The sequence below is a fragment of the Halichoeres trimaculatus genome, unplaced genomic scaffold (genome assembly GCF_033239565.1).
Source record: "Halichoeres trimaculatus isolate MK-OKI-2021-1 unplaced genomic scaffold, fHalTri1.1 fHalTri1_scaffold_18, whole genome shotgun sequence".
NCBI classification, from domain to species: domain Eukaryota; kingdom Metazoa; phylum Chordata; class Actinopteri; order Labriformes; family Labridae; genus Halichoeres; species Halichoeres trimaculatus.
Window position 1 is genome coordinate 22,142,149 of NW_027437196.1, and position 20,215 is coordinate 22,162,363.

The 20,215-nt window shown below is 40.0% G+C and overlaps 1 protein-coding gene across 1 annotated transcript in view; it reads left to right on the top strand.

The window, feature by feature from the left end:
* Window positions 1-6,900: 6,900 nt before the first annotated feature.
* Window positions 6,901-20,215, top strand: part of ahrra (aryl-hydrocarbon receptor repressor a) — a 91,993-nt gene continuing 78,678 nt past the window's right edge. The window contains exons 1-3 of the mRNA XM_074693692.1: window positions 6,901-7,117; window positions 7,478-7,573; window positions 9,834-10,015. Coding sequence (XP_074549793.1) covers window positions 7,512-7,573; window positions 9,834-10,015 — 244 coding nt within the window. The 5' untranslated portion in view covers window positions 6,901-7,117; window positions 7,478-7,511. The remainder of the gene's footprint in view (window positions 7,118-7,477; window positions 7,574-9,833; window positions 10,016-20,215) is intronic.

The following is a 20,215-nucleotide window of genomic DNA, read 5'->3' on the forward strand; positions in this document are numbered from 1 at the left end:
GGTCATTTTCCAACCATTTAGCAGCGCTGTTGTGAGCTTCTTTGATTTCTCATCCTCAGCTCTGTGCTGCGGCTGCCTGCTGACATGAGTCTGATTATCTGCACCTGTATGCTTAGCGCATAGGTGCTGGCTCTAACTCAGTGCACTTCAGTAATATTTGGATTCAGTTTGACTCAAAGTGAAGATTACTTTGATTTGCCAGCTGAGCTGTCATAGGTATTTTCTAAGTAAAATGTGACTTTTAAAAGCACAGTGTTGTCATTATTTCCCATCACTGAAGCAACAAAAGCAGTAAGACTCAGTTTAACCTACGGTGAGCTGAAAGGGCCAACAAAAACACACTACCTTCCTTTCAGACTGTAGTTGCATCAAAATCAACATATTGATGCCGACAGCTGCAACTAAGATATAAATGCACACTGTGCTCAGAAAAACTAAAGTGAGTACTGATCAACTCAAAATCCTTTTAGGAACGGTTGTTTATGATCTGTTACACACCATCCAGAGTATGCACTACTTTAAAGACATTATTAAAGAATGGAGAAAATGAAAGAAGCTAATGGCCAGAGTTCCATGTTTACATATTTTTAGGTCTAACCAAGTCAAAAAGATTCAAATTTGATGTAGTTAATTGTTTTTCAGGTATGAAACAAACTGTGTTTGCTACAACATGATCCAGGTAAGATGCACACAAAGTTCATCCACTCAGATTTCTTGTGATTGGGTCTAACTGGCCCAGGTTGTGTCTGAAGTAGGAGTTGTTTACCAGCACATCAGGTATAGGTCTTGATTGGATAAGCATGTAATAAGAGCCAGCTGATGGCATGAGTGTTCAGTCACAACTTGGTTTATGTGGTCTTCCTTGTATACTCTGCTCACCATCTTCATTCTCAAGAGACACTGAGGTTGACTGTTTACCTTTCACTAGAGTAACGTAAACATCAAGAGGAAGGCTTGCTACTTAGCATAAGGAGGCTTATGAGAAGAAAACAACAGCTTTCCTGGTGTTTGCAGAAGTGATTTGTGATGCTCTACCTTGTAATGAAGCGATGCACAAATTTAAGAAACAGCTGTTAACCATTCCATGATTTTATTGGGCCGGGTTCTGAAGTTTTTGGTCTACCTCTACCTCCTTTTGATAGTTTGTTGGTTATTTTGTGTGACTTTTTTAGTTTTAGAATAGAATAGAATAGAATGTATATTATAACTAAAGTAACAAAAGAAGAAAGAAAAAAGAAAGCCGTGAAGTACTTCTGTTTTTTTTTTTAAGTAGTTTTCTTCTCCTCTTGAGGCCAGACCTGACGAAGCTTGACTTCTGACTAATCTGCATCATTTCAGCATTATTTTCAGCAAACGCAAAAGCTGTTAATGGCAAGAAAACCTGTTTCTTGTCCAGCTTCCTACCACTGAAGGAAAACGGAGCGAAGCCTCGGTGAAACTTAATGTTTACAGCCAAAGTGATATCTTCTTAAAACTGATGAACAAACAGAACTGTGGTGGATGTCATGGACAAAGAAATGACGGGCTAAATTTACTTTCAGATGCAGACACTGCACTGAAAAGGAGTCTAGGCTAGGAGCTTTTAGTGCTAACTGGCTATTCCTGAATATCTGCTAAGCAGGCATGTGTGCCCAGAGGTGAGTATGGCACAGCTCCTTTAGAGGCAGATTAATGTTAAGAACAGAGATTGGTTTGGATCCAGGACAATATTTTTGTGTAAAAAACATGCTTTCATCACACTCTTCTTTTCAAGGATTACACAGCTTGTAGAGCCTGTGAAGATTTTTGCACCTTTTAGTGAGTGAGTCCCTGAAGTTTGAAGAAAAAATCAGGTCCTAGTCTCAAAACTTCAGATTTGCCCTTTTAGCCCCTCAGAGTTGTACAGCTCCCAAACCCGCATAAGATTTAAAATGACATCATTTGAATATCCAGATGGATAATCATGGATTTAAAAGTTTCACAGTGACCGTATTTTATTTGCAAACTGTTTGTCTGTACAGCCGCTTTGGACCTCTTAAATTTATCATCTAATATGTTCCAGGGTTGAACTCTCATGGTCCCACAAGGCCATAGCCAAGCTGTCCCTTGCCCTCAATAGAACAATCTCTTTGAATGTGGAATTAAACACTTTAGGGTCACTGTGTCGACGTTTGCTCCAGAATTCGTGGAGTGGATGAGTTATGACAGTAGAACTGTTTTATGTCTGACAGAATGTGTGTGCATGGACATGTATGTTCAAGGTATTTCCTGACTGACCTCACAGGACCTCCTGAGCTGGTCTTGTCCATTAAGAGCTCTGTGCTGTCATGGATTATACTTCAGCTTTACTAATCCTCAAAACACCGTTACTACTTTACAATCACACCAGCTTCAACAATGACCTCTGCTTCAGCTTAACAAGTTTACTTTTATACCTCTGGTTACCCAAAATTCCACAACCATGATTCACCTGTGTATGCAATAGCGTTTTTTTTTTTTTTTTTTTTTTTTACAGGTTTACTGATTTGCATCCACATGTTTGAGGACAGTAGGAATATAGTTTCTTTCTAATAAAAAAAAAGGCAAACCCTTTCTTAGATTTCAGTTTTTTGCTGTGTAAATAATACCTGTGTTTGCGTCAGGGCCCCCCTAAATACAGAAATAAATATAATTTTTTTTTACATCTATACCAATGCCAATTAATCTAAGGTCAGGCCTCATGCGCCTACATCTTAATGATTTGGCAGCATGGACCTTATGCTCATGTTCTTCAGTGTGTAAAGCCTATGCATTCAAATAAGGAAATCAATGCATACAAATATCAAATATTTTTTCTAAATTATTGTGATAGAGTCAGGCTTTCTTTGTGTGCTTCGGTGTCAGTGCTTTTGTTGCAGTAATAATGAAGCTGCACCTTATCGTGCAGCCTTCCAATGATGCTCTCTGTCCAGTATTGACCGCCCCATCAATAATGAATGTGCATTAGAATCAGACATGTCACAGCTCTGCACAGACATCTTAATCAATGGAAACCACACTATTGCACCTGGCAGATGGCTCTCTGAGGCTTGTTGGGCTCTGTGGTCATTATTCTGAAATGTGTATTAGACCACACATGCACACACACACACACACACACACACACAGTGGACACGGGTATGCTCTCACCCACACATACAAGGTTGCGTGCGAAGGTCTGCCCCTTCAGCGTTAGCACGGCTTTAAGCTCAGGCTAATCTGGATGGCAGCTTGGATAGGGTTTCTGGTGGATTTGCATTGATACCAAAGCTCCCTGTGGCTTTAATGGCAGCCACTGACAGTGTTAACGGGACCCCAGGACCTCTGCAGATCCTCAGCTCAACCTGTCACAACAAACAGTAACATCACCCATGATGGAGGCCTTTATACTTGGATAATCTTATTGGTCAACCTAATTTAAGGAGGCAGAGCTGCACTACGTCTTTGCTATGTCACACCACATTACCTGAATGAGTGAGATTTAGTGGGTGTAAACAACATGAGATAACTATAATTAATCAAAACAGGATGAAGTCATACAGATACAGTGTGTGCCTAATCTATCATCAGATAAAATGCATTTGTGGATATGTTTAAACCATAGACATGATTACATTCATTGTATCTGCTGTTGTGTCATTTTAACCATGGTCCCTCACATTTTCTATATTTAAAGATGGACATTGTTTAAGACATTTAGTATTCATAATCAAATCCTCAGTCACAAATGGCAGAAAAAAGCATGTTTATTCATCTGTTTATTTGGATCCAAGTAACTACAAGTTAAGTTTGCCACCACTATTTCTTTAGTCCAAGCAAGTTACAATCAAAAAACAGCAGACAATTTGTAATTAATGAATAATGGACGAACCAGAAACATCTAGGAACAGATGTTATTACTTCCCTGATAAATCTTATAAGTATCAAAACTTCAAGTTGTCATACTGAAAATTCACCCATACATGATTTTTATGTTGAGGAAAACATTTGCACAGATCCTTTAAATAATCACCCTTTATACCTCAGTTTTTCTTCTTTCTGTTTGTCGGCGAGTGTAATCGCATAAAAACATCCATGAGAGGATTCTCTTCTATGTCATTTTTATATCAAGAAGAAGAAGCCATGGGCCTGCATGATTAAGTTCATATAAATACACAATAAGAGTGCGTTCACTGGGGGAGGGTACACTTGACTGTTTGTAGTGTGTGAATTTGTACTCCAGGGGGCAGTACAGTAAATTGTCTTACTCACAAAATATTGTGCCTTTCATTCTCAGACTATTTAAGCCAGCACAGAACAGTGTTCAAAAGTAGTAAAATTTATTATGTTAAAATGCACATGTGCACGCAATAGAATGAACAAATAATAATCAAAACTGTACAATTCAGTCATTTTCAAACATATGGTACAGACAAAACATGTTGGGTAATGATTTGCTTTAAACTATGTATTTGTTTGGTTTGATAAGACACGGGCCTAACCTACAATCTCCATGTAAAAACATTCACCATAATAAGAGCAAAATCACAAGAATACAGAAATAAAGCTGCTCGTCCTGCAGCTATCTGCAGTAGGGGTTGTGCTTTGCAGCTAAAACGTCCTTGGCTGCTCATTCTTGCATTTGTTACCTGTTTTGTTACTTGTAAAAGTAAACATCTGACCATTTAGCCTACATAAGTCGGTGTGTTTTCAGTGGCTTAAATCAGGTTATTTTCTTACGTTGTAGAAAAATTTCAAGTCGTAACGAGAGAATCTGAGGATTCTGACTCACACTGAATCAAGCTGACATGACACCTATGTATTCCTCGGGCTATGAGCAGACGTGACCGTATGTACAACAGGGGTCATCAACGTGATGCCCGTGGGCACCTGGGCGCCGGCAAGAACTACATAAGGTGCCCGCGAGACATGTTCCAAATAGCACTGGTCACAATGGAGCTACTTCCTACCATTGTCCTTGTGTAATTCATTAATAATAATTGTGAAATTGTTAACATTGACCTGTGAGCAGTCTCTTCACATAGTATTATCACTTCTACTATGATTAGTGTTATTGAAAAGTGATCTGTGTAGTGTTGTTAAGGACGTCTGTCTCAGACAAGTAGCCCTTCGTGCCACTCATTTCCTGTGAGGTAGCCCTCGGTCTCAGAAAGATTGGTGACCCCTGATGTACAACAATAAAGGCGTGTATCGCATATGTCCACCATTAATTATTTATTCTAAAATATTTTACAGTACTGAAATCCAACGCACGCAGCATTTCCGGTTATTGATTTCAAAATAAAGCCAAGCACGCATTGATTTAGCAGCTAAAATCACTTTAAATTTAGCACAAATCTCTTTAAAAAGATCTCTCTAATCCTTTCTGGATAAATAACAAGTACTATGTAGCACACCCAACACTCAGCACAGTGCTTGGCGTGCCAGCTGACGGTCTTCTGCACGGAGTCAGGAAATTGAACGGCCAGATTGATTCGTTCACACTTACAATTTATTCCAATCACTGAAGAGATAATCCAGCTACACTGCTCACATTAAATCCATGACATATTCATGCATTTGATCATTACAGGAATTGTATTTCCGGCCTTTGTACGTAACTTAACGCATATTTTCCCAACAGGTCAGCTTGTTTTCGAAAACCACAATCCATCGAGTTCGTTCAAACGATCCACTTCCCATTCCAGGCAGCCTTATATTCAGGATGAATTCGTAGTTCTGCGTTCACGGGAGCCCTCCGGTCCGTGAGCTCCGTCGCCCGCGTGCATCCTCGATGTAGAAGCGAGGAGATTTGTGCCTCAGCTGCCCTTCGCGTGTGATCCCTCCTCCTCCTCGCGCTCCCCACAGAATGTGTGTGTGTGTGTGTGTGCTGCGCGCGGCTGCAGGCTCGGGTTGGGTAGGCTACTGCTGCCTTCATGGTCCGCCCCGCAAATAAGGAAACAATAAATTCATTTAAGTGGCGTTGAAAAGAAAATACTAAAGGCGAGAGAGTAGCATTCATTCAAAGTTATTTATGTAGACTAAACATTAAGACCACCAGATTTGCATTAAGAAACATTTAGACGTACGTTTACAATTTAATTAAATGTGACATGCAGGAATGAAAAAGGACTTGATTTGATCAAATTAGAACAATTAAAGAGTATATTTTCTAGTTTTCCTGGCCACTCAGCACTCAACACTTCTCTTCACATTCACACCCTTTTCCCACACACTGTAGCAGAGTCTGCTACAGACCTTCAGTATCAGCTGACTCATTTATACACATTAGCAATTGTCTTGCTCAAGTTCTTAAGCTAAAGTCTCCGTTATGATCAGTTAGTCAGTCTCCCAGTTTCCTATGAAGAATTTTCACTGAATAAAATGATAATCCTTGATAAAGAGTATTTTAATAGCGGTGGCTCACATGAATATTTTTACAGCAAAGGAATTTTGTTGAGTGCATGAAGTTCATTGAAACAAAATTCTTCAGGCTATAATCAAGCGCCTGGCTGTATGACAAATCAAATGAAGAAAAACAGGATAAATCCAAGTTAACAGGATAAATGCCAAGTTCTGTGTGTAGGGTATATTATTAGCAAACTATGTATCAGAAATATTTAGTCCCAGTAAAAGCTGTCCAAATAGATTTATTGAAACTCAAATGAACAGGGGGGACCTGAACGCAGCACATGCTAAGCCTCGCTTGTGTGTGTGTGTGTGTGTGTGTGTGTGTGTGTGTGTGTGTGTGTGTGTGTGTGTGTGTGTGTGTGTGTGTGTGTGTGTGTGTGTGTGTGTGTGAGCCCTCGCGCTCCGCTGTTTGTGAGGCACAGAGTTGCGTGCGAAGAGCTCGACATGTCATTCAGAGGAATCCGCCACCTGAAACGCGAGGAAGTGAAGGCGACTCAATTGGGTATAAAGCATCAGCCAACATCTGCCCCGAGCAGAGCAAAGCTGATGAAAACATCAGCTCGGAGCTCGAACAGGACCTCTGTGCTCTATTTTATTTCTGTTGGATTTATCATTTGGCTTCACCGAGCCGGTGCACCGGGGGAGAAGCATCTTTTTTGTACAACTTCAAATAAGAGTGACTCCACAGCAGCTCTATACTGGAATTAACTCAAATCCACCGAGATTTCGGGTCAGTCGCTGTTATTATTTGAAGCTTCGTCCGTGAAATTAATGGCATTATTGTTTTAAGGGAACAAGAATGACCAAAATATTGATTGGAGAAGTTGCACCATGCGGGATTCTTAAAAAAAATGAAACATACTATTCTCAGTTTTGTAGTGATTTATGTTTGAATATTTTTGTAAATCACATGCTGTTTTGTTTACATTTTGACTGAAGCTCATTTGGGGCTATTTTGCGTTAATATGGGTGCACTTAATGTCACTCTTCAACCCATAACGTGCACAAACCATAGTGAACGTGTTTTATTCTTACATGTGTAAAGTTTGCTGGCATTCAAGTGAACGTGCTGTGTGTGTCTCCCCTGCAGGAGCGCACCTGTTACCTCCACGGAGCGCAGGATCATGATCCCTCCTGGAGACTGCATGTATGCGGGCAGGAAGAGGAGGAAGCCCATCCAAAAACAGTTAAGACCCGCTGCTCATTATGATACCTAAGGTTATCTGTGCAGGGGGCACCTCACTCTCATGGCTTCTATACATTAGCAAATTAAAAAAAAAAAAAAAAAAAAACAGCTAGCAGCAGCTCTGAGGTGTGAGGATAAAACTGTATGACACTAAGTTTTTTATGTTATGTCTACTAAAGTCACTTACACTCCATCACAGAATCAGTTCTTGCCTTTTTAGTTCACATAATAAAAACTATTAAAAGGGTGTTACACGCTTCTATTTTAAGGAAGTTATTTATTCAAAAGATAAACTAATTCTATATGTGCCATCCATTTAATCCCTAATTCTTGGCAGTGAAGTTACATTTAGCAGTATCAGTTATTTTTATTTATTTAACTCTGTGTGTGTTTACAGTCAGAGTAAACAGCGTGTGAGTGTTTGATGGTGCTTTAGGTGTCTACACTTTAGAGGGCGACTTTTTTGGGGCAGTCTTGTCAGCTGATGTGATAAATAATAAATGGTAGGTTATATAAGATTTTAAAAGAGGACGAGGTAATGTAACAAACTCTGTGGCATTTATAAAGTTTTTATGTTTTTACCTTTGCTGCTGATCTGAGTGGATTTTTTTCAGCGTTGTTTATGCTGCACAGAAATAGTAAATTAAAGTTATAGTGTGCTGTTTCTACAGATATTATAGGACCTCAAACTATAAACCAAAGCCTCCACATTGATCTCTCTTTGTTAATCAAAACATGATTTTTGGACTTGCACAAGAAGTAAACTTGAACTCTGCAGAAGATAATCTCAGATTTTATGTATGTTTCTCAGAAGATTTTCAAACTAGTGGATGAAATACAAGTGCATGTGGATAAAGCAGAATAAAAGTCACTGCAATGGACAGAACCTCTCAAGTGTGGAAACTGGAGCTGACCGTTACGTGTTCAGATCATGTTAGGTTCAGCTGACGAGCTGTGGAACAACTTATTAAAATACTCAAATAACTCTAAATGTCAGAGGGCAGATCAGTCTGAACCTCTCAGAAGGATAAATCCTTAATATATTAAATAACTGTAATATCATTAGTTAGTAATGAGAAGTTCACAGCAACAGAGTGTCCAAATAATTTTTTTTGAGTGGATAGATACCCTGAAAGTCTTTTAAAGACATTTTATTAACTTAATTTTCCCATAATAAAGGAATAAATCACGTGAGGAGACTTATTATTGTAAGAAATGTAAATCAGTGTTGTGCATGGTGTACCCTTTAAACATAGTGTGGTTTATTTGGTCATATGTCTCAGTGTGGGCTGCCAAACTTAGCACGAGTCATAGAATGTGATGCTTTAATAATAAATATCAGTTAATAACGATAGGCATCTAACTCTCTGAAAAAAAAAATCTTATACTAAATGAAATGTAACTTTCTTTCTATTAATATTCCCTCATTATGAACCCAGATAAAAAAAATTCTAACTGAAGACCTGTGAGGCAGGAATATATGTTGAAGGCCTTATTTGAAAATTTTCAGCTGCACTTTGTTAGAATTTATTTTTTATGTGAAGATAAAGCAAAGCCAATAATCCCTGAAATATGAAGCTGTTTTAAATTTGTTTCCCGTCCTCTGTTTGTCATCTTTGAGTGGCTTTGTAGTGGCATGCCTTCATGCTGCAACTGTAAAATATTTCCACATCATCCATCATTTTTTTCCATTTTTTTTCAGGCGTCATGAACAAAATTTTCTGGACAGTGTTGAGTTTATAGTTTCTTGCTGGATGTTTTTGTTGTTCCCTAAAGTTAACCCTTGTTTAGAATACCTGTGACCTGGTGGCCTTAAGCAGGTTGATGATTTAGTGTCTTGCTTTCAGTGATAAAAACCAGTCTTGATGAATAATGTCGATATAAATGCAGAATCTTTGCCAGAATTTGGGTCTATTTAGAAAGTTTATATGGCTGAAGTATAGTCTTTTGGGCCTTGAGGCTCTGAGAGTTGACCTTTTTTGAGTTTTATGGGTTTGTTGTGCAGTTTTTAAGAGTTACAAACTAACTTTGCAATAAACACAAGCTGCTAAAAGTATTATTTGAAAAAGTATGTTCCTGTCCCTGAGCTGCTGTCAGTACCTGTTTGCTGAGTTAGTAAAATCTGTGTGAACAGAGAACTAAAATTACAGTTACACTGAGGCCTTTTGGCTTCAACAATTCTTGTTTTTCATCTAAAAGCATGACCCCTGACCATCATGGCTCTTTGTGTCTGTCCCCTCTGTGGCTGTGTCGTTATCAGGAAGCCGTCCTCTGCCAACGAGAAAACCAACCCGTCCAAGCGGCACAGAGACAGGCTGAACGCTGAGCTGGACCGGCTGGCCAGCCTGCTGCCGTTCCCTCCGGATGTCATCTCAAAGCTGGACAAGCTGTCGGTGCTGCGCCTCGCTGTCTCCTACCTCCGCGTCAAGAGCTTCTTCCAAGGTAGACACCAGAATTTACCATTAATACAAATAAAGTCATAGAAGCATATTTACAAAGTCACGTGGAAAGCAGTGTGCGACTCAAATTGATGTGTGTGACTCAGATTGATGTGTGTGTGTGTGTGTGTGTGTGTGTGTGTGTGTGTGTGTGTGTGTGTGTGTGTGTGTGTGTGTGTGTGTGTGTGTGTGTGTGTGTGTGTGTGTGCGCACTGTCTTGACTGAGGATATTTGCTGCCTTGATCTTATTTTGTCACTTATATTGTGCTGATGTTTTTGGCTGTTAATCTGCATGAACACTCAGTGGCTACCTCATTACATACACATGAGCATCATTTGGTAAAAATGCTGCTCTTAGGAAGTTTTTATTTTCCCGTTCTGTTTTAAAAGTTCAGATCCCTCCTTATTATTGTTGAGGTGGTAGCAGGCATGAAACATCTAATTGAAAGGTTTTTGCTCGTTTCATCTCATGTTTGGAGTTAAAAAGTATGAAGTCCATTAAGTTATCCAAACTATGGTGCAGATTCATCATAAACAGAGCTTTTTATTTGCTGTTTGATTTAAAGCCGGATGTAACAAAAACTTGCAGAAACATCTTTGTCATTATGTTCAATGAGGCAGCAGTACTGTTTTGTGCCAGATAAGATCTAGATGGAGTAAAATCAAGGCTTCAGCTCTTGAAATTTTGCAGTTCTTTACATATTTCCTTTTTTGGACACCAGAAATATCACTTGTATGCTCTACCAACCCTTAAACTTAAAAAGTCAAGCTGCTGTTGTGAGTGAAGGTTTAGTGTGCAGGATTCAGGCTGATGTTTGTGGTCGGACATGGGCTGAGTGGCTGATATGAAAGGAGCGTCTTCCAGCGTGTTCTGTTTTCATCATTACTGGATCAAAGAGGAGACCTTTCAATTAAAAAGAGATTAAAGGAGAAATAAGTCGTAGTGATACATCCCTGTTTAGTCATAATCATCTCTGAGAGTCTTAAATGATTATCGGATTCTCACTGACAAAACAAGGTGCAAAAGGTAAACAGCACAGTTTGCATCGTGTTTGCTGTGCAATTACGATTTTTCAGTCACACCCAATTGACTGTAATTGCTGAAAATGTGTGTTTAGAGGTGTCTCATCTTTCTGTTCCCGCCTATGATCTGTAGAGTGTTTTCTGGTTACAAGGTTATCATAACTTCAAATACTTTGATACTTTTCAATACAACATACTTTAAAATGATAATGTGTCAATTCAACATTACAAAGTATCAAAAGGTCCTGAAGCGCTTCAAAAAGTCAGACAGTTGAAGCTGCTGTGAGCCAAAGAGAAGCAGTGGTGGATTTACATAGAGACAGGAGCAAAGTTAGTGAGCACCACTGATGAAAACAAAAATGTCAAACTAAAAGTAAGACAAACTGTAAATGTTGGCCTTTGTTTAACGACTTTTTCATAGCTGGCAGTGTTTGAAGTGTGGTTTCTCATAAAAAGTTACTCAGTCATGGATCAGACACTTATTAGTGCTTCATTCTCCATTTACATCCTGTTTGTACATTTATTTATATTTTTTTATAATGTCTGAGATACACTGTTGAAGAATGTAAGCTGGATTTTATGAATCATACTTTCGCTTACGCTGCCCTTTCAGCTCCTCAGGAAAAAACAGACTGAGATCACAGTTCACAACACTTACAGCAGCTTCGTAGCTACACACACCGAGCAGGTTGTTAAGGGAGAATCCTTCGTATTTTGTGTAGCATCACTGTGCAGAGTAAGGCTTCAGTTAGTGCTTTATAATAGCTAATACATGCTTTTAACATTCATGCTAATGATCATCTATTTAATGATGAGTATGTGCTCCTTATGGAGAAGTGTTGGCAGTTTATTTTAATGAGAGTTTTATCGATTTATTGAGGATGATTTGTGAAAAGGTCAAAGTATCAAAGCAGATACAAGGTGTAACCTGTTTATTAACCTGAATCTCCATCGCCTCTTCGTGTCTTGTAGCCACATTGTAATTAAGAAGCACAATGAAGCCCACACTTGTTTTCCCACCCTCCTGCTGCCCACTGTACACCTCCCTTCCTCTCCTCGTGTTACTCCACGGTCTACTTCAAATATTCATGGGTCGCTTTAGAGCATGTGTCGTCCTCCAGTGGCTGCTTTTTCTTCACAGATCTCATTGGCACAGCTGGTTTTGCAGCTGGAGAGACGAAAGGTGGACTTTTGAATGTGTGTGTGTGGAGCAAAGGCATCACTCTGCCTCAGTGTGGATGAAGTCTTGTGACACTCACTGTCCTATGAAAGTCTTAGTGTTTGTTGAGGTGTTTTTTGAGACTCTGACCAGCTGAAAGATTTGCAGCCATCTTCCTCTCGACACATGTGGCTCTCCTCTTTCACCTTCCCCTCCTCTGATCCCTGCAGCCCCCTTAATCTTCATCATCTGCTGCCCTGCTATGGCATGGGGCCAAACAACTGGCATCCTGTTGGCCTGAGTCATGCAACATGCAAGAGTCAAACACACAAACACACACACACACACGTTAACTTGTTTTACCCTGAATGCTCATTTAGCTTAGCCATCACGCAGAGTCACAGGTGCTAATCGGACTTATTAAAGGTGCCTTTCCTGGATGAGGGATCACGCAGAGATAAACTCCACTACTGCTGCGTCGATGAAGAGTGATGCTGAGGAGGCTCAGTGCCAAGAGGGCGCTGTCACACTCCTCCATATAGGGAAACAGGAGGATCATTCATGTGTGTGAGACTGCTAAAAGTGTTGAAAGGCGTGTTGAAAGTGAGATGCGATGTTGCTGGTGTGTTGTTTGACAGCTTTAATAGCTTCCAGAGGTACAGGATGTTTTTAGGCACCTATTTAGGATGTTCTTCTCTGAACGCTTTACTTAATGCCAAAGCCCTATATTTGTTCGCTCCACCTCTGCTGGACGCCTTGTTATCAGTGGCAGTAGTGACCAGCTTAACTGCCCTTTGATGCTCTGCTAATGAGATTAATCAGAGTGGAACATGAGGGATTTTGGCATGTGCAATCTCTCCCTCCCTCCCTCTGTTTGGTCAGTGCACTCACTCCACTCGCACAGTTGCAGATTTTCAGCTGATCTCTCAGCGCGTAGTGTGGCCTGAGCCCTTTAAGATAAATCTAAGATGATCAGCGAGTACTTTTCCACATCCGTCCTGTGGTTTGGAACAACAGTCATACTTGTGTTTCTATTTTTTCAAACAGTGAGTCAGTCGCTGAGAACATGCTGTGAAACCACAAAATGAGCAACCTTAAGTTTCATTTGCATTGAGGAAGAATGAGTATTTTTCTACTTCTTCTGATGCACTTCTGCTTGTTGTCCACCAGGGGGGACTGAGGGAAGACTCAGTAATGACACACTAGGTTTGGCTGCAGGTTAGACTGAGCTGTTTGTATTGAGCATTAATAAAACCTGGATTCACAGACAAACTGGCTCCTTTATGGGATATTAATCTCATGCACAGAGCAGAGGAAGAGCTAAATCAGGGAGCAGGTGTTGTCAGAGAAGCTACCTGTTGTCTCTGTTGCGTGACTGCTCAAGGGTGGAGCTCAGCGAACAGTGTGTACCTATGAACTGTATGCAAATATCCCCCCAGGCTGTGTGTATCTGTGAGTGCGAGTGTGTGTGTGTAAGAGAGTGTGTGTTTGTAAATAAAAAGCAGCATCAGACAGAGATTCAGCTGGTTTCCCTTAGTCATCATCTTCCACAAGAGTCAGTTATGATGTGTTCACAGGCAAAGTGAGAAATATGATAAATGTGAGATACCTCACACTCATCTGGAGTGAAAAAAAAAAACAGAAATGGAGCAGTTTGTGCACAGCGAGGATCATATAAAGTTTCTTTGTTTAATAGAATTTAGTTCAGTCTGCCTGCAGGGTGCAAATATCCACAAAAACAAATACGTTTGTGTGATACTCGATATGCTATGATTTATTGCTCTGTTGTCAGCTATAAGATTGATGGCCTTATTGTCCATACATCCATTAATCAGTCTGAGTCATGGTCTTAAGAAAAAATGGACTGAAACATGAATTATTTCCATTTTCTTCCCCTTTTTTCCCACAACAGTGCAAGTCATGCTTTAACTGTTACAGAAATTTTTTATTCTTGTCCACGGAGGCTGCAGCTTACTTTTAAACCCCTTGCAGTGTCTGTTTGAGTCATGACAAGCAGCTCTGTTGGTGTCAAGGCCTTTTTAAGCTTGTACTGGTTCCTCATTGCTCTGGTCAAATGGTTGTATGTCAGTTTAACCAGACACAGCCTATACATCATTCTTCATTCTTTATTTACTGATTAAACCACACCACACTACCAGATGATAACTGTCATCTGTGACTGTTTACATCCAGGTGGTAGAGCTTCAGAGCGTTATGGCAGCAGACCTTAACCTGAGCTACAGCACTACAGCTGAGACATAACATGTGGGCAGCATTTCAGGCCTACAATAATAAAAATATTCTAGAATATATATATATATATATATATATATATATATATATATATATATATATATATATATATATATATATATATATATATATATTTTACCCCTTTTTATACTGTCAAGCCCTAATGAGTCTCATAGCTTCAGGTGCAGAGGCATTATCCAAAATGATGCTATTAAAAATGGCACCAAGTTAAACTTGCAAATAGACTATGAAACCTTTATAAATGTTGAACAAAATGTTTGTAGTATCTATAACTCATCAGACACAGTCTTACAGCCAAGCCTTTTACTTTTCCAAGAAGTTTGTCTTTGGTTTTGTAATGTTTACTGTAAACAGAGAAAATTACAGCTTTCACCTGCTGTCATAAAATTAACAACAGACACACCTGGCATCATCCTTTCTGCACACAATAAAAGGGAAAGCAATCATGTTTGAATATGACGATGTGTCAGGTAAAACACACCATGAAATCGGGTCACAGGCCCAGAAGGGAGGACCAATCCATAAATATTAAAATTGTGATAATAAAACAGAAATCCAAATGATCAGTGTGTATCCTGCAGCCTGTGAGTAGCTCTTTGTCCTGACTTCGATTTTAGGTCAGCATATTTATATTTCTAACATTTTTTGTGGATTTTTTAACCGAGTGTGTCCCTATGTGTGTACATGTACATGAATGTTTGTTGACAGCCCCCTCTCCTCCATGCTAGGTTTGTAATTGCTGAGCTTGTTAAATATTTACCCTGAGGATTAACTCCACCTTCTCCTCGCTCTTTCTGCCCCGTTTTTCTTCATTTCTCCTCCGGTGTGTGTGTGTTTTTTTGTCTGTTTTTGAGTGATTGTGTTTTGCTGCCCACTCTCATTATTAGTGACTGAACTCTAGCTCTGTTTTTAATCAGGTTATGAGCGTAATTCAGACAGGATCAGGTAATGAAAGGCAGAGCTTTAAGGGAATATTTCCTCTTTAATAAATTTGTTCTTATTTCTGCTGATGGGCTGACAGGGGGACGTTTTTTCAACTTCAGTCACAACCACCTCTCCCTTTCTTTCTCTTCATTTCTTTATTTTCCTTTATTCCTAATCATGTGTTTCTAGACCAGTTGATAAAAACAAGCTTCATGAGTTAGAGGTACTGAGCTTGAGGTTAGAAACAGAGGAAGAAAACTTGAACCAATGTTTGCTCCCTGCGTGAAATCATCTTCTTGAACTATCTGGAGAATAAGGAATGTATACTGTCATATTGTATATGAGATGTTACAGGGACATTAATTTGTGCCTTCAGCCTGCAGTATGAAAGAGGGCATTGTTAAAGTACCAAGGGCTGATGACGGCAGAGGCCTTATGACCCCATAAAGGGTGGAAGATCAACAGAAGAGTTTTAGACTTAAGTTTCTTTGCAAATGATGCTTTAAAACTGTTTAAAAAAATCTTTACCTTTCAAACTGCAAAGTTTCTAGAGCACGTTTTATCCCCCAAAACGGAGAAGTTCTGGTAAATCTTTGGTTTTGGAAATGTGTTTGGCTTGAAAGGCACCTCCTCCTAAGAAAAAAAAACAGCCTGTGAACCTGGGCAGACCTGTAACCATTAAATCCTGACAGGTACATTCAGGTTGATATCATGTAAGATATTGTCTATCTGCTGAGCGTGTGTGTGTGTGTGTGTGTGTGTGTGTGTGTGTGTGTGTGTGTGTGTGTGTGTGTGTGTGAATACTGTCCTTGGTGCTCTTTCAGACTCTCTACTCTGTATATTTGACGAGGTGCTACGACGGCTTATTTTTGTCGGCGTCTGTCACTGTCTGGGGTCTAAACCCTCATGGCTCTGTGATCAGATTTCCTATCACAGCCCTTTGAAAAAATCGCACCACGGGCACAGCGCCATGAGTATTTCTCACAGCTCCTATCTACTCTGCCCATCCTCCAGCCCTTCCAGTGGACCACCTCACCCTCAGTACTGACTCACAGGCGTATGCTTGTGTGGATATTTCAAGCATAGCATTTTTACTTTTTGCAGATTTTATATCAAATATCATCAGGAACTTTAATCCGAGTTGAATGAGTTCATTTTTTGAAAATTTTTATTGTTGTTTTGAGTTTGGGAGATGATGTGACCAACAGCACATTACAGTGGTAGAGAGAGCTGCAGCATTCCTTGATAATCTTGACCTAAGAGGGACTATATTCCACAGTAAAAGCTTTACTATTCAGTTTTCTGCTGTTGGGGCTACTTTGAAAATTGTTTTCTAAAAAGCTGCTGAGTTAGTTTGTTAAAAGAAGAAAATGTAAGGGATGGTAGGGCTGGTGTGCCATGTACAGAACCTTTATTCTGTGTCTTACTGATCAAAGGAGCTTTAAGCAGCCCCATTATGATCTAGCTCATGTCTCCCTTTCTCTTGACACATTTCCTGTCTCTTTTTTGAGCTTTTTTTGATCTAACAAAAGGAAAAGGACACAAAACATCTTTAAAAGGAGAAAGAGTAATTGAGGGTTACACACACAGCAGACAGGAATGTATCATCATAGGAGATTTCAGTTGAATTTCTGGAGATATTTGGTGCCTATGTCCTGAAACAACGCATTGGCACACAGCCATAGCTTCATAACAAGATTTCCAAAGTTGTCTCACAGAGTTGAAATCAGTTTTAAAATGCTATGTGTGGTTAAAATCCCCCTCCCCCTTTTTTGTTTTACAGGTTGTTACAATGAAAACATGAAACCTATTAATTGATATCTTATTGTAACTTTAGCAGCAGCCCTTCACTTGAAAATTTACTTAACTAAAAAAAAAAAAAAAAAAAAAAAAAGAAAATTTACTTAACTGATGTGGTTGGCTCTTCTTCTTCAGAGACCCAACTGATCGTTGACAAAGATTTAACCAGAAGACCCCACCCCCTTTTTCCCGCCTGAGTCCTAATTTTTTTCCTGTAATTAAAAAAAAACGTCTGGTTCATTCTTCCAGCTGCTACAGTTACATATCATAGTGTGGTTTCAACATTTAAAACTTTTAACAGGTGAATCTTTGCAGCCTTACTGAGTGAATGTAAAAACGGCTCCTACCAAAGCACATTACCCACTGTACAGCATCACAAAAACAAACTGAAAGCTCTCTGTGAGTTGCTCTGCAATGTTTTCAGTAAATAATTTACTCAGAAAATCATATAACCAAACAGTACATCACATCAACCCTTAAAGCTACCACCAAAACAAGCCTCCTGCCCAGATATGCTTGTGGTGTAAATGAGCCCACATCACAGAAAGGTTTATGTGTGTGTGTGTGTGTGTGTGTGTGTGTGTGTGTGTGTGTGTGTGTGTGTGTGTGTGTGTGTGTGTGTGTGTGTGTGTCTGTGTGTGTGTGTGTGTGTGTGTGTGTGTGTGTGTGTGTGTGTGTGTGTGTGTGTGTGTATATCTGTGTGTGTATCTGTGTGTGTCTGTGTCTGTGTATGGTGTGTGTTGTGTGTGCTTTCATTAAAGCTCCACCTTCCCTTATAGCTGTTTGAGCAGTCAGGGTGATGACAGTGAGTGAGAACACGTACACGCTGATGTGATGAGAGACTTTAGTCTAAGTGTACCATTCACGCCAATCTACTGCCGCACACAGTCCTTACAGCAGGGTTTGAATCTGCACCATGCTAATCCGTGGACGCGTGCCAGCCACTCTCAATACATGTGTTGTTTTCTGCTTCTAACTGCTGTCTGAGCTATAATGAAAGAGGAAGAGAAAGACCTCAGAGCCGCAGACTCACGCCAGGCGTACGCCACTCTTGACGTCAGCCGGTAGACAGGAGATGGTTTTGAAACTAACCCTTCATAGTGCAACACAGGAAGAGGGTATGCGGCAGAACAAGCAGGCTGGATCATTACTTTCTCATCTTTGAATGTTATGAGACTTCATAGATGTGAGCCGCCTCTCTCTGACTATTTGGGTTAATCCTTTTCATGTCAAATCTGTATCTAATCGAGTCAATACAGAGTTCAGGCCGCTGGATTTCCCAGAGAGGGAAGTGCTGCTGCGTGATAGCTGTTTCTGAATGGAGCCTTTGCTCAGGGGTGAAAATGGGTATCAGGTCACATTATAGTCGGACTTCGTGTTTACTAAACTCCAAGTGACCCCACTCTTTTTCCTTCCCCATACTCAGCAACCCAAAGGCAGACAAGACGGCAGGGCAGAGGCCAAGACAAATCAGCAGGCTGCATACAGAGCATAAATGAAGTGAAAAGGTTCAGCAGGAGAAAGGTCACCATGTGGTCAATGCTCCGTTGTTTTCTAAACAAATGTCTGAATCATTGCCTGCAACCCACAGCGTTCATGCTCTTCAAAATACTCAAAGATACTTTCCAGCTTGGTCACCTTCAGTACAGATCTGTGCATGTTGTTGTCCTGAGTCATCGTTTGGACACTCCTTGAGGCAAAATTTGCTTCTTTATTCACTTCTCTACTGAGGGAGAACAGATTAACCCCACCCTCAGCCAGCTCTCTGCAGAGCTTTAACGTTGACACACCTTTGAAGAGAAATTAGGCAAATGCCCCAGCCTTGGCTCACTTCTGACAGTTGAAGTGACTTTGTATATATCAGCAGCTTAGAGATGCTCTCACCAGCTCTGCTGTGGTTGTCTGGATTGCAGGACAGGATGTTGCTCCACTTTTCTCTGTCAAAGATAGTTAAGGTTCACTAGCTCCTCAGGCTGCCCTCCTACTGTGCCCAGTAACTGTCAATATTTCGCCACTTTCAAGACCAGCCTGAGACAGACACTAACCTTTTTACCAAGGAGTCAACTGGCAGTGGGGAGAATTTACAGATAGATTCAGTATGATGAGTGTAATCAGGACCCTTACAAGGCTGAACCCATATTGCAATACTTTCACGACCTTTGATCAGGATTTAAAATTATCCAACTGCTCCTTAAAGCTGCTGTTTATGCTGCTCTGCTACTGCCAGACACTCAGTTTAATTTACCTCCTGATTTGATAACAGATATGCTTTTATTTTGAAAGGATGCAAAGGTTTATTTATCTGGATTGTTATGTAACAGCAGCAAATAAAACCAGCCAGAGGAACAATAATCAGTTGGATGAGATAAGTATATAGGTTTAGCTTAGAAGAAAGGCTAGGAAAACTGAAATTATGAAAATGACAAAACAAACAAACAAACAAACAAACAAACAAACAAACAAACAAAAACAACTAAAATGCATCGGTGCCCCCAATGATACAAAAGCCATAAGGCGTTTGTACTGCAGCCAGGGCAGACAGTGCCCTCTGCTGTTTTAATCGTAATTGCGTCTCAGGACATAAAGTTTTTCTTTTCTGAATTCTGATTCTGATAAATAAAGGGATAGATATTCATATTTCATCTCTCTGCTGTCTCATGATGTGCTGTTGCATCCCTTACTATAGGAAGTGCGCTCTTAGGGTTTTGTGCCCTTTTGACAGTTTTACCCAGTTTTATGTCTTTATGGGAAACTAAACTAAACAAAGCTAACCTATATTAAGCTAAACGTTCGTTAGCTAGAGTTATGCACCTTTCAGAGAACACAGATCCACCTCTCACCTGTTGACAGAGTGTCATTTTGGTCTGGGTGGAGGTTTGAGAAACACCTTCAGCGGCTCCATCAAAGCATTCATCCTCCAACCAACACTGTTTCAATATTTTTATAATGTATGTTTGTTTGCTTGGACAGAGGGCAGAGCAAAAAAAGCATCAATGATATTTCTTAATTGGTTTGAACAGATGT